Below are 15,302 nucleotides of genomic sequence, written 5' to 3'. Positions count from 1 at the left end.
AGGCTTTTAAGACCCCAGACACTACTCACCAAGGTAGAATGTAGAGCATTGTCTTTATAAGCTGTGTCATGCCAATTGAGCTAGATGTTCTGGGGTACATTCTTGATGTCTGTTTATAATTATGACATCATGGCCTATAATAAAAAAAAATGTTTAGGGGGTTGTTCTCTTTTAGAAAGAACATCCTGAGCAGTGCCCTGTTGTTCTTCCTAAAAATGTCGAAGTGAAGCAAAAGAAAGAAAAAATACATGGGCCATTTGCAAACACGTGGTGCAGGTTTTTGGGGGATGCTTATGAAGGAGGCATGACTGGCAAACACCTGGTACTTGGTTAGATTTGTGAAATGGTTGAGAAGTGTGGTTGGTTTCTGGAAAGGGCCTTCCAAACTGAAAGGTAATCAACTGAAACATGCAATCGCTTTTATACGGTTCGTCTAGAGAAGAAAGGTTTCCTTTGATAGCATAAGCACTCTTTGAATCTGCGTCATGAACCCACAGCAGCTTTGAAGTCCATATAAATACTTAAGGGGCAGTCCTACTTAGTCCTACAGGCTATTACCAGAGAAACTGGCATACTCCATGGTTAATGGTGCAATTGGAAGGCCCTCTGGGTTTCTTCATTCCCTATTTATTTTAATAACTTCTAGTTGCTGTCAAGTTATCAGAAAACAGAGGGGAAAAGTTGAAAGTCAGATCTTCTTCCCTAATTAAGAAAGACTGGCATTCTGAAACTTTTGAGACCTATTTTTCCTCCTATAATTTCTAAAATTTTATTATGTAACGAGGTGGGACTTCTTATTTGAATTTTAAAAGATAAAACGCTTTAATTAGAACTTCTCAAGTCATTCATTTGCATAGTTATTTGCACAGCAACGTTAACTATATATTATCATCAGGCAAAGTAACTTTGCCATAATGACTGCAGTAATGATTCCAAATTTCTTCTACAACTTTCTCCTTCCATTTTTTCCCCTTGGTGTATCCACATGTGAACTTCTTTACTTTTGGACAATATTCTAAACTGAACACTTTAAAGAACTAAGTTAGCAAGCATTAAAGGTCAGAAGCTATATATATATGTACTTATTTATTAAATTTAAAGCTTAGATATCTAAATCATAGTTTGGATTTGCCTATATGTGATGGTTTTTAAGTATCAAAAATAGCAATTTCATCAAAGCTAGGAGCCCTAATACATGGCATAAACACAATACGAACCATAAGTAACAATGCACAAGCACCAGAAAAGAGACTAGATAAATGCGAGCTCCTAAAAATCAAGCACTTATGCTCATCAAAAGACCTCACCAAACAGAGTAAAAAGACAGCCTACAGACTGGGAAAAAATTTTTGGCTACGACAAATCCGATCAGCGTCTAATCTCTAAAAGCTACAAGATACTGCAAAACCTCAACAACTAAAAGACAAATAACCCAATTAAAAAACGGACAAAGGATATGAACAGGCACTTCGCTAAAAAAGATATTCAGGTGGCTGATAGACACATGAAGAAATGCTCACAATCATTAGCCATTAGAGAAATGCAGACCAAAACTCAATGAGATATCATCTCACCCCAACAAGGCTAGCATTAATCCAAAAAAAAAAAAACCCACGAAACAATAAATGTTGGAAAAGTTGTGGAGAGACTGGAACACTTATACACTGTTGGTGGGAATGTAAAATGGTACAAGCACTTTGGAAATTGATTTGGCGCTTCTTTAAAAAGCTAGAAATAGAAGTATCATACGATCCAGCTATCCCGCTCCTAGGAATATATCCTAGAGAAATAAGAGCCGCCACAGGAATAGACATATGCACACCCATGTTCATTGAAGTACTGTTCACAATAGCAAAAAGATGGAAACAACCTAGGTGCCCATCAACGGACAAATGGATAAACAAATTATGGTACATTCACACAATGGAATACTACACAACGATAAAGAACAACGACGACGCCATGAAACATCTTATAACATGGAGGAAGCTGGAAGGTATTATGCTGAGTGAATACAGTCAGTCATAGAAGGACAAATATTGTATAGGACCACTATTATAAGAACTCAAGAAAAGGTTTAAACACAGAAGAAAACATTCTTTGATTATTATGTAGGTGGGGAGGGAGGGTGACAGTTATTTACTAACTAGATAGTAGATAAGAATTATCTTAGGTGAAGGGAAGGACAGCACACACTACAGGGGAAGTCAGCACAACTGGACTAAACCAAAGCTAAGAAGTTTCCTGAATACAATCAAACACTTTGAGGGACAGAGTAGAAGGGGAAGGGATCTTTCAGGGCATGCTTTCAGGGGACATCTAGTTCAATTGGCATAACAAAACTTATTAAGGAAATGCTCTGCATACTACTTTGGTGAGTGGGGTCTGGGGTCTTAAAAGCTTGCAAGCGGACATCGAAGATGTATCAATTGGTCCCAACCACTTGGAGTAAAGGAGAATGAAGAACACCAAAGACATAAGGAAAGTAGTAGCCCAAGAGACAGAAAGGGCCACATAAACCAGAGACTACCACCAATGACCGCCCTGACAGGGAACACGACAGAGAGTCCCAGATGGAGCAGGAGAAAGGTGGAGTGCAGAACTCAAATTCTAGTAAGAAGACCAGACTTAATGGTCTGACTGAGACTAGGGGTACCCCATGGATTCTCTATCAGCCCAGAACTAAAACAATTTCTGAGGCCAACTCTTCAGAGAGGGATTGGACTGGACTGTGGGACATAAAGTGATACTTGTGAGGAGTGTGCCTCTTAGCTGAAGTGGATACAAGAGACTAAACGGGCAGCTTCTGTCCAGAGGTGAGATGGGAAGGCAGAGAGGGTTAGGAGCTGGTTTAATGGACATGGGGAATCCGGGGTAGAAGGGAGGAGTGTGCTGTCACAGTATGGGGAGAACAATTAGAGTCACATAACAATGTATGGAAAAATTTTTGTATGGAAAAAATAAAAATAAATAAAACAGGCCATATCACACACACACACACACACACACAAAACATGGCAATTTCACATGTCCATCTTAATACATATATATATAACATATGTATGATTTTATATATATATATATCATCTTTAAAAAAAAAACAAAACCACACCTGTTGCTGTCATGTTGGTTCTGACCCGTAGTGACCTGATAGGACAGAGTAGAACTACCCTATACCGTTTCCAAGGAACGGCCGGTAGAGTCGAACTGCTGACCTTTTTTGGTTAGCAGCTGAGCTCTTAACCATTGCGCCATCAGGGCTCCTGTACAGCTATGTACATATCACATCACATTTGCCCATGTCAGTGAAACTTAAAGATCATGTGCCAGTTATCACTTAGGAGTACCCCTTTATCACAGGAAATTTTACCCGTCAAAACAGAGTGTTCTTTTAGTTCCTCACTTCAAACCTGCTATTTAAATTTCAGGCTTCTTGTTTTCCTGGCTGACAGCATGCATGAGCAGAATGCAGACCTCTACAAGTCCTCTTATACAGAAGCCCGTTGTGGAGCTGCTAGAGTTCAGCCTTCTTCTTAAAGGACATTTTCTAGTACCAGCCATTAATCCGACTTAGCAATTACACTGCAGACTACTTACTGAACACCTTTACTACTGTAGGTGCCTCCAACACGTCGTCCTCAGTCACTAGCATGCACACAAATCTCTTCTCATCACTGATCCTGGCATTACTAATAGACAAAGTGTAGTCTTCCGAGAGGCTCAATCTGTCTTTGTATTCTGGTACATCATCGTACTGCACACTTTTCTTGGTAGAGGACCTGAAGGCAATAAATACTGGGGAGCCATCGGGTTTTTCCTAAAAATGGAAATAATAATACATTTTAAAAACAAGCATATGCAGATGTTTCAGGATGTTACACACAGAATAACAAAATTTTCTCGGTCACATTCTTCCACCAATATTTGTATATTTTGTCAAAGAAGAATAATTTTGGATATGATCCTCACACAAATTTTTGATTGCTGGAAACTACTCCTCATAAGAGGAGAGGCTGTAAGTTCTTTTACAGGTATGGGTACAAGTGTGTGAAAATTAAAGGACAGAGCCCTAGGAATCTCAGCTTTTCTTGCATCTGGAAAACAGAATTAATGACTCTTTTGAAACTAGCAAGGGCTGGTCTTATGTCTAATATATATCTAAAAAGATAAAAACAAATGTACAAATGTACAAAATGATCTATTTGGGTATAAGTGATAATTATCTTCTGGACAATTATCTTTGGCATTTTTAAAAAAAAATTTTAATTTTTAAATGTTTTTTTATTGTACTTTAGATGAAGGTTTATAGAACAAATAGTTTCTCATTAAACAGTTCACATATTGTTTTATGACATTGGTTAACAACCCCATACATGTCAACACTCTCCCTTCTTGACCTTGGGTTCTCTATTACCAGCTTTCCTGTCCCCTGCTGCCTTCTAGTCCTTGTCCCTGGGCTGTTGTGCCCTGTTAGTCTCGTTTTGTTTTATGGGGCTGTCTAATCTTTGGCTGAAGGATGAACCTCGGGAGTGAGTTTATTACTCAGATAAAAGGGTGTCCGGGGGTCATACCCTCGGGGTTTCTTCAGTCTCTGTCAGGCCAGTAAGTCTGGCCTTTTTCTGTGAGTTAGAATTTTGTTCTACATTTTTCTCTAGCTCTGTCCAGGACCCTGTGTTGTGATCCTGGTCAGAGCAGTCAGCAGTGGCACCATCTAACTGTACTGGACTCAGTCTGGTGGAGGCCATGGTAGTTGTGGTCCATTAGTCCTTTGGACCAATCTTTCCCTTTTATCTTGTTTTCTTCATTCCCCCTTGCTCCTGAAGGGGTGAGACCAGTGGAGTACCTTAGATGGCTGCTCACAGGCTTTTAAGATCCCAGATGCTACTTACCAAGGTAGAATGTAGAACATTTTCTTTATAAACTGTGTTACGCCAGTTGAGCTAGATGTTCCCTGAGACTCTTTAGCATATTTTTAACTTTAATCCACACACTTTAAACGTCCACACCTTTCAGCCAAAAGTGACATAGCTGAGCTTTACATGTAACATTGTTTAATGAGATTTCATGGAAGAAAGATACATGTTCTTGTAAAATAGTCATGCCCATTAAGCAATAGACTCAGATTAATCACTAAAATCCATAGTTTGGCGATTTGAGGCATACAGCTTGGCTCAAAAGTCTTACATATTAAAACTTATTATCAAAATACAATCTAATTTGCATATAGCACATACAGTGCGTTTCTTCCTCTGCTCCCACAAAAATTCTCTTAGGTAGTAATCAATTTAATGTAAAATAGTGGCCAATCCCTCTTCTACTTACCTCACAAGACCTTTGGGAAGACAGAATATGATAAAGCATGTTAAACTGCATGGCAAATGTTAAGATGCTATGAAAGTTTCAGTTTTAGAAATTATTAATATTGATTACTAAGCTAATCTTGAAGAGTCCAAAAGTTTTAGCTGGTTGGATATCTAAACCTGTCAATTATGTGCTAATTAAATCTTTTAATTTTCTTGCAGGTTTACAACACAAATCCTTGCCTTAAATCATTCTTTCGTTAAGAGAAATACGTTACCTTAAGTTTCACTATTTTTTATTTAAGAAATAAATAAACAAGAGTCATTAATTTCTAAGCACTTAACTATTTGCCAGGCTCTTGCTTTGGGCTTTCCATGTGTTAATTGATTTAATTCTCATAACAACCCAGTAAATGAAAGTTACAGTATTAGCTCCATTGACTGATTAGAAAATGAAGGGAAAGTGTGAACAAATAACTTTCCAGGTCACAGCTAGTAAATCAAGGCAGAGCTGAGATTTGAGCTCAGCGGCCTAACTCCCTTATGATTACACTCTCCCGCTCTCCATAGGTGACACCTCTTCTGTCCCAGACCTGTGGCAGATACCGGTAAAGAGCAGACAGCAGCGGGCTTGGGAGGGTGGCACAAGGGAGCCATGATCTCCACTCAGGAAGCTCAGTGTGACAGGGCAGACATTAGCCCATCCTTCTTCTGTGTTTGCTTCCTTTCGCCTTTTCTAAATGTTCACATCGTCCTTCAGGAGGTTACAGTGAATTAGAGCATATACATTAACAATTTATGCAAATTGACTGCTTTTGGAGCACCAGCACCTAAAATGTATCTCTCATCGTTTATTGCTGAAGCTTTTTGCCTAACTGACAAACTGAAAATTGCCATTATTGTTTGGATTCCAAATATCATTGTGCTGGGTCAGCTTAGGGAAAAATTACTCCCTTGGTTATACTTAGAATTTCCCAGGATGCCAGTTTTTCACCACCTGTGTTCAATTTATTTTGGCAGCACGTTTGATCCAACAGGTGAGTTACGTGACAATCTCTCAGTACCTCAGAACTTGGGGCTGCTAATACACTTTGCTCCCATAGGTCTTAACTTCAAACTTCCACCTCCATAGGAAAAGAGAAATAGTACAAATTTACCCAGCATGAACTGGATAACAGCAGGAGATTACAGAGAAATACTATGCAGCCTCACCTCCCTTCTTTCCTTTTATATGCATACTCACACAAGCATAGAGTTTTCCCATTTGTCAGCCCCACAGTCCTAACAGCTTACATTTCTCAAGCAATTACCACATACCAAGTACTAGATAAGTATTTTCAGAGGAACTGCTTCATGTAACTCTCTCAACAACACTATGAAGAAGATTTAATTATTATCCTCATTTCATAGACAAGAAAATGGGGATTAATTCACTTGCCCAGAATGCCACGGCGAGTATATGGTAAATCTGTCAGCCAGACTTCAGAACCCACATGTTAAGACTGTGTTATACATATCACCCGTTGAGTACAACCTTAAGCACATTTCCCAAAGTGTGTTCTGCAGAATATTTACTCTTGGAGATATTTGAGGAAAAAACTTGTGTGGATCAAGTAAGCTTAAGAAATGAGTTAAACTCTGGCCCTCAGACAATTCATAATGTACTTTAACATTTGAAAGACTCTGCGGGGTCTTGCAATAAAGAAACTTTTAGAAAATTATTTGACCATCAAATTCTTTTCCTGTGCAAATATCTCTCAACATTTCAAGGAACTAGGGAAAGTTTGTTCACTCTAAATGAGATTGGTAATAGCTATTGTGTCCAGGGAAATATGTTTCTACTTTAAGCTTGCAAGCTAGCATGGGTTTCATGTGGTCTGGCATTGGGAAATTGTGCCACAGAGATACCTTTCATTGGTTTTGGTAATTAAATTGAGACATTTTATCAGTCCTAGTTACCTAACCCTTCCACATCCAACTACCTGGATATCTATCCTCTATTTCCAGTCCCGTTTACACCTCCATTATTGAGAAAATATGATTTGCTATCTACAAGAAGATAATATCCACAATGTTAAATGTAAAAAGGACCTAAACATCAACACAGTTCTAAGGCAAAACACCAGAAAAAAGATTATAATGCTGACAAGTAATTAATGGGATATTTACTGGGATATCTTGCCTTTGCAATAGCCACACTAAGCAAAAACCAGTATGTGGAGAAAGGCAGTCATCTTCCACTAAGCTCTTCCCTATACTTTACTGATTGTAGTGTGGAACTCTGCATATTTCTCTGCCTCTAATACTTAAGGTTAAATTGTCAAATGAACATGATCTAAGAATTACATGTTTATTGGCTTTATTTAAAAATAGCATTTGTTATGTAAGACTTAGGAATGATTCTTTTGGCATATGCAACAGATTAATTCCACCTTCCACATTTGTACCCACAGTCAAATATTGCCATTATGCTAATGGAAAACTTACATTTACTCACATAAAAATTTTTATTTCAAAAACCGGAAGCTATTAGGCAAGCTAGAGGTTAGTCAAACTTACGTATTTCCATTTGCCAAACATGAGATTCTGAGGTACATCAAGTCGACAAGGCATGACAATGGTATCTCCATATGCTGAATTTACTGTATACCTTCCAAGGCCTTTAGAAGAAAGGGGAAAAAGAGGGAGACAAAAGTTTAAGTGTTTTCTTGAATTAATTTGAAAAGATTGTCAAATATATCATCAGGAAAATTCCAAACATTATTAAAATCTGAATTTTATTTATAAAGTTAAAAATGGTTATTTTCTAGTAGTATAGGTACATATAGCAGTTTTTAAACAGTTGCATAAAATAGTAACATGTTATGCATTCCTAGTATGAAAATTCTTTCTAAAGTATTGTTCATGAAAATATCCCACTCCACTTTTTGTAGACAATCTAACCTAAATCACACTTTGTACTGAGATATAGAACATTTGTTGACTTTATTTAACCTTTTACTCAAAATATGTAAAAGAGAAATACATAATTATATTGCAGGAAAAAAAATTCTTGCATGAGTATGTAGCATACTAATCTGTATATATTTATGACATTTAACCGATTCAGGCATTTAACTTGGTAATAGTACTTAAAACTAACCAGTGAGCCACCAGGGCTCCAGTACTTAAAAACATCTCAGGTATTTTATACTTTCTTTTGTTTATAATTATCTATAAAATTTAATACCATTAAAATTAGATATCTCAAAATGTCATAATTGGATATAGCGTGTGAAGGTACTTTTAAACTGTAGAGAAAAAAATAAACAAAGGATATTTTGTCCACCAGGTGGTGCTAAAGTGCAAAGCTAAGGCACTATGCAGCCATAAATAAGACCATCTTATGACTTTCTGAAGAAACAGGACAGTGTGGATGCCATCTTTCACTGTTATCCATCTGTCACAACATGCACACAAATTTTATATAAGACAAAAATTATTAACTTTAATAAGAAAAAAAAAACACTACAACTCCTATTTTAAAATTCTGTCAACTGAGGAGCTACTTTCCCTTTAAGCAATTTTGCTTCAGTGAACAAAAACATCACAAAGAAAAAACCCACATTACATGTAAATATGTAACATAACAACCAGAGTTGTCAGCATTTTTAACATTAGTAAAATTTAACATACAAAGTATAAGCCATGAGAATGTGTTTTTCACTTACTATTTGAGACAAAGATTTACTAAAATTGCTTTTTGTGTGCTCAGAGCCATAATGAAAAATTAGCTCAATAATTCTTTAATTATTTTGTATGCCCCACTCTGGAACTTCCATCCCTTTTAACTTCAAACCATCGACAAACATAAGACTGTAAATGAAGGAATGGTCTCTTCGTAGTGGAGGTTTAGATCTGTGGTTGCAAACATGCAAACTAAGGACAGTTGAGACGATGCTTTATTCCCCAATACAGTGCTTGTTTTCTTCAGTACTTTGGCTCCTAAGTGCGGAATTTATACCACTTGTTTTAAGACCTGTTCAATGCACTACACAGGTGCAGGTCTGCCAAGCCAAGGAAAACTATTTTATAATTTAATATTTTGTTTTTCATCAGTTTATAGCAAGGCACTTGAATATATAAATAAATCTAAAACCATCTGGGCCTATAACTTAAATTACGGCAAGAAATGCATCTCTGTCTCCTGTCATTATACAAGCACACCTTCCTTTGACAAGTAAGGGTCCTTTTATGGTTGGCCAAGGAGTGAAGACAGTTTACACAGCTTAGGTACCAGTGAGGTGACCCTTAGCCAGGTACAGGGAAATTTAACAACAAAAAAATTCCTTCTCCAAAAAATTTAATGCTTTGCTCTTTCTCACTGATTGTTTTTCTTTTCTCTTCCCTATAGAAACTTCAACATGCTAGATATCCAACACATTTATAATAGGTTTTGAAGCTGTATAAATTTTAGATACATAGTTTATGAGCATGATGAAAGCATAACTACCACGGGGAAGAAGCCATGAATTTTAATCTCTGCATTTCCAAGACCAGTGAATGGCATTTTTATGGTCACCTAATAAAATGATTTCTAATTTGAATGTGGTGGAGTCCTTTCCATGGTGGATATCAAACTGATGTCATCGAAAACCAGGGAGCAGCCGATACCACTGGAACTTCGAGAATTCTTATTCCTACCATATACTCTGCAAAGGCTGTCATGTTATTTTCTTGGATGTGTAAGTAATTTGAATGTTGTCAGTGCTTGGTACTCTCTGTTCTGACGAGCGACAAACAGAAAGCAAACACATTTTATAAGGGTTCATGGGTGGAACTACAGTAAAAGAGAAATGAAGCACCATATATGCTCTGTGATTTGCGAATGGTACTTAAATGCCTCTTATTTTCCCCTTGTAATGGCCATAAAACAACAAGCAAAGAGCTGTTTTTGTTGTTCTTTAAAGCATTTGAAGATTTGTGGATTGGGTCTTTAATGACAACCTAAAATCTAAATCAGCTGGGACGATGTAGATAGAAATCTGAAGAGCTGAATGAGCATGACAGAAATAAGACATGCTGACAGGAATGAGGGCAGGAACAAGAATAGCATGTAAAAGGCCAACAGGTACAGACATACGCTCTGCTCCACAGACACAGGGCAGAATGAATGACAATATGTTGGATGGCATTAGGGACCATAACCATGATTATTTCAGAAACAATGTTCAAGTTTGCTATAATCATCATCTTTCTCTTTTTGGTAAGAGATCCTGACTCCCAGGTTTATCTGAGAAAAGACTCAAGGCTTGGCTCTGTGGAAGAGCTGGCTGACACTAACACTCCCCCGTGGTGAAGGAGCTTGAGACCACTGTGATCTGGTGATAAGTTAGTGTCCTAATTCCTACAGGTATCTTCAGCTTTGATATGAAGTGTCAGTGGGACCCAAAGCACCTGTCCACAGGAATGATCTTGTTTGCACCATTCACAGAGAGCTTTTTATCTTTGACTTGCTAAGACTGAATTTAATTTAGTTTACTAGAATTCTCCTGCAATTCTCTTTCTGCAATATTGGTTGGTTAAATTATTCATGTTTTGCAGCCTAGAGACTATTGGGCACTATTGCAAATATAGAATGCCTATAATGTCTTTCTGCAAAGAAGCTACAGGCAGAATGTGAAAGCACTGTGTGTGTGTGTGTATGTGTGCAATATGTGCATCTGTGTGTGATACATGTTACATTTATGTGTATATGCATGTTATATGGACACTTCAGACTGTGCTGGAAATATTCTGTATTAAATGTGTTCTAGAGGTGTAAGATATTATAAATTATTGTTACTAATGTAACTATCAAAATGATCTGACATGCAATAAAATGCAAAAATGTGTATACTTGAGGGTCAGTATACAGATATTTCAACATTTTTTAAAGTAAAGTTTATTAACCAAAGAGTAAAACAAAAAATAATAGAGCTAGAAAAGCCAAATAGGAGAATTAAATGGAAAAACAATGAGGTAAGCAAAACTTAGGAAAAATATTTTAACTAAAATAATTATGACATATAGAATACCAGACCAAAACCAAAAACCAAACCTGTTGTTTCTATTAAGTCAATTCTGACTCACGGCAACCCTGTGTGCTACAGAGTAGAGACACTCCATAGTGGTTCTAATGGTTATCTTCACAGGGAGCCCTTGGGTGGCACAAATGGTTAAATGCTCAACTACTGACTGGAAGGTTGGCAGTTGAAACCTGCCCAGAGGCACCTGGAAAGACAGGCCTGGTGATCTGCTTCTGCAAGTTCACAGCACTGAACGCCCTACATGGGGTCACCATGAGTCAGAACTGACTTGATGACAACTAACAATAATAACAAGCTAGTTACAGTCATGCGTTCTGTACATAGCAATTTAAAGGGACACTGGAAACAGTCGCTAGTAAAATTTAGAAGTTAGGTGAATACTTTTTATTTCTAAGTGAAATAATTAACATTTAATAATTTTTCCAATATTCGTGAGAAATACTTTTTTCCTTATAAATGACTTTTTCAAGGCTGTTGAGTTCAGAGGAATCACTGCCTTTGCATTCCTGACATACAGGCATTTGGGTTGGGGTAGCTTAAAATTCAGAATCTGCTACTATATTTCAAGCAGAATTATAGCAAATAGAATAGAAAATAGGATGAGAATTAGTCTATTTTTTCATGTTCTAATTTTGCATGACTAATTATTATTTATTGCACTGATACTTTAATAGCATCATCATCCTCAAAAGCATTTATCGAGCTCTGCAGCTTTGCTAGGTACTGTAGAAGGGTTAAACATGATTACAACTGGCTCACAGCTGTGAAGAATACAGACTAAAATCGAGTTTTATATAAATGTTACAGAGATTCATTTGCACAAATGAGTTGTTGGGGAGTGTCTCAGTTATCTAGTGCTGCTATAACAGAAATATCACAAGTGGACGGCTTTAACAGACAGAGATTTATTTTCTCACAGTTTAGGAAGCTAGAAGTCCAAATTCAGGGCACGAGCTCCAAGCGGAAGGCTTTCCTTCTCTGTTGGATCTGGAGGAAGGTTCTTTCATCGATTTTCCCCTGGGTCGAGGAGCTTCTCAGAGCAGGGACCCTAGGTCCAAAGGACATGCTCCACTCCTGGCTCCTCTTTCTTGGTGGTAGGAGGTCCCTCTCCTCTCTGCTAGCTTCTCTCTTTTATATCTCAAAAGAAATTGACTCAAGATACAACCTAATTCTAGTAGATTGTGTCCTGCATCATTAACATAACTCCCTTTAATCCTGCCTCATGAACATCATAACCAAAAAAACAAAAAAATCTCCAAACCCACTGCCATGGAGCTGATTCCTACTCATAGCAACCCTATAGGACAGAGTAGAACTGCCTCAGAGGGTTTCCAAGGGGCAGCTGGTGGATTTGAACTGCCGACCTTTTGGTTAGCAGTCATAGTTCTTAACCACTGTGCCACCAGGGCTCCCATGAACATCATAGATGTTAGGATTTACAGTACGTAGGATAATTAAATTCGATCACAAAATGGAGGAGAATCACACAATATTGGGAATCATGGCCTACCTAAGTTGACACCCATTTTTGGGGGACACAATTCAATCCATAACAGGGAGAGAGTGGGTAAAAATGAGAAATTTATCCTTAGAAATGACTTTCATATTTTATTTTACTAATTTTAACACTTAAAAATGCTAGCATTCCTTTTTGCTTTATTAATTTATTAGAATACACACAACTCTAATTAAAACATGTAAATATTTTATAAAATCAGTTTGAAGTAGGGTTTCTCGACCTCAGCACTCTAGACATTTTGGGCTGAATTCATGTTTACTGTGGTGGCTGTCCTGTGTGTTGTACAGCAGCATCCCTGGCCTCTACCCATTAGAGCCAGTAGCTGCTTCCCCTTGGTTATGCTATCTGAAAATGCCTCCAGATATTGCCAAATGTGCTAAGCCTTCTTCCCAAGCCCCACCTAGTTGAGAACCACTGGTTTAGACCTTCAACCATTAGTTTCTTTTTGTTCAACAGAACTGTGGTTTCCAATAAAATTATCTTCAGTACAATAGAATTTTAGTGTGAGACTAAATAATCACTGAATAAAATGAAGGTATGGAGGTAGAAACGGCACTTGTAACAACTGGTTATGTTTCTTGAAAAAGTATTATAACTAAAAATAACAACAAAATTTGTTTTCCCCAAAGAAATGACACACATTATATTAAATTATAATAAGGAGAATTTGATTTCCAATCTCTTTACAGAAATAACAAACATTTGATTTTAGCAAATACAGTTCATTTATCACAATCAAGTACAAATTATCCACACTATATAAACTTTCTAAACTATACATACACATATATTTTTATTTAATATGATACAATATCATAGTTTTACTGATAGAGTGGGTGTAGCAGATGCTTTCCAAACCCGTTATTTATGATTCATTGACGAAGTTATTTTATCTCACAATTCCTCTCATACTTTTATTGCATTAAACAAGAGATAAGGTTTTTATTAAAATCATGAAATATATCAGAAGTAAATTTACTTTTGTGTGTATGTAATACAAGGACCTGTAATTCCCAAGTAATATGGAATGGATGGCACATGGGAGAAGGCATCTGATAAAAACTAATGACATTTTGAGAAATAGAGAAAAGAGCTTTTTCTCACTTTCTTTTTCTTTGTCAAATTTCCTTTAACAAACTTGCGTACTTGGGGGCCAAATTGGGTCATTACTGAATCAGAAGTAAGGATACATTTTCTCAAAATTCTCTGTCTGCATTGCCTTGCACACGTGTCATACATTATATTATAGGTATAATGAAAGAATGCCTGCAAATGAGCAAAACAGTAATTCTTCCTTTCTCTTTCTTCCATCAGTTCCTACAGTTCTATAAATGTATTACTTTACACCTATTGGATGAATGATTATGGTGTGCAAAAACATTTAGAAGGCAAAGGGTCATCTTGCTAGATTATAAAATACTGCTAGTGCCCAAGAGTATGTTTCAAGATATATGCTCTTCACTTCACTTCCAAGCTTAGTATCTTACAATGCTCTCAATCTTTATCTTTTTATTAGTCTGTAGGTCAATGTAATAGGCCATATTATATCATAGAAACATCTGTACATTGAAATTTTTAAAATACAATGTCAGCATTTGCATTGCCATGCTGAAAACTGCCTCCTCAATTTACCACTGTCTGGTAATTCTTTATACTACAAGCATGAGATGGTCTCTGAGGCTGGATAAGTCACAATTCCTCCCAATTAGTCTACGCTTTCCCCCTTCTCCTCTCCATTTTTTCATTTCTTGGGCCTGTTTACTCTGGCTGAGTTCTTATGGATCCTTTAAGGCCTGTCTCAAAAATCATCTATTTATACATTTAATCATTCATCAAATATTTATTGAACACCTATCACATGCAAAGTGCTAGGTGTGCTTTGCAGGGGAAATATATAAAGAAAATATCAGTTCTTTGTCCGCAAATAACAAAATGGCATTCATATGAACTGCTTAATGGCTAAACTAAGAGCTGTGTGGGGATACATAAAAAGGAATCTCAACAATTAGCCTGAGGATATTGGCCAAGGCTTCTTAGTGGGGATTTCATTTGTCCTAAACCCTGAATTAAGGTTTCGGTAGATAGGAAGATAAAGGCTGCTGCACCCACTGTATGACAAAAGGGGACTATGTAGAGCTACTGAGTGACACTTGGTTGTCTCGCTTAGCACAAACTCTAATTTTTATCACAGTTATTTCTACAGATAGATCCTGATGTTCATACGGAGCATATCCCAAGACTGGCAGTGTTCCCAAACTCATAAATACACATAAAATTCCCCCAATAAAATGCAATAAAACATTAGACCTCTTTGCTTTCACTTTATGTTCACCATCAAACTAGCATTTGGCTTCCATTTGAAGCCATTTTTAAATTATAAGCAAAAATTTTATTTAGAAATAATTAAAAAGCAAC

General features: G+C 36.9%; 1 protein-coding gene across 3 annotated transcripts in view; it reads right to left on the bottom strand.

The window, feature by feature from the left end:
• Nucleotides 1-15,302, bottom strand: part of ALCAM (activated leukocyte cell adhesion molecule) — a 231,949-nt gene that overhangs the window by 49,243 nt on the left and 167,404 nt on the right. For all 3 annotated transcript variants that reach the window (XM_004378152.1, XM_023732882.1, XM_023732881.1), the window contains exons 2-3: nucleotides 7,860-7,960; nucleotides 3,598-3,817 (exon numbers count right to left, since the gene is read on the bottom strand). In XM_004378152.1, the coding sequence (XP_004378209.1) occupies nucleotides 3,598-3,817; nucleotides 7,860-7,960 (321 nt within the window). The remainder of the gene's footprint in view (nucleotides 1-3,597; nucleotides 3,818-7,859; nucleotides 7,961-15,302) is intronic.

The sequence above is a fragment of the Trichechus manatus genome, unplaced genomic scaffold, assembly GCF_000243295.1.
Source record: "Trichechus manatus latirostris isolate Lorelei unplaced genomic scaffold, TriManLat1.0 scaffold00055, whole genome shotgun sequence".
Classification (NCBI taxonomy): Eukaryota; Metazoa; Chordata; class Mammalia; order Sirenia; family Trichechidae; genus Trichechus; species Trichechus manatus.
Note: the sequence above shows the minus strand (reverse complement) of the source record. Positions and strands in the feature narration are given on the sequence as shown.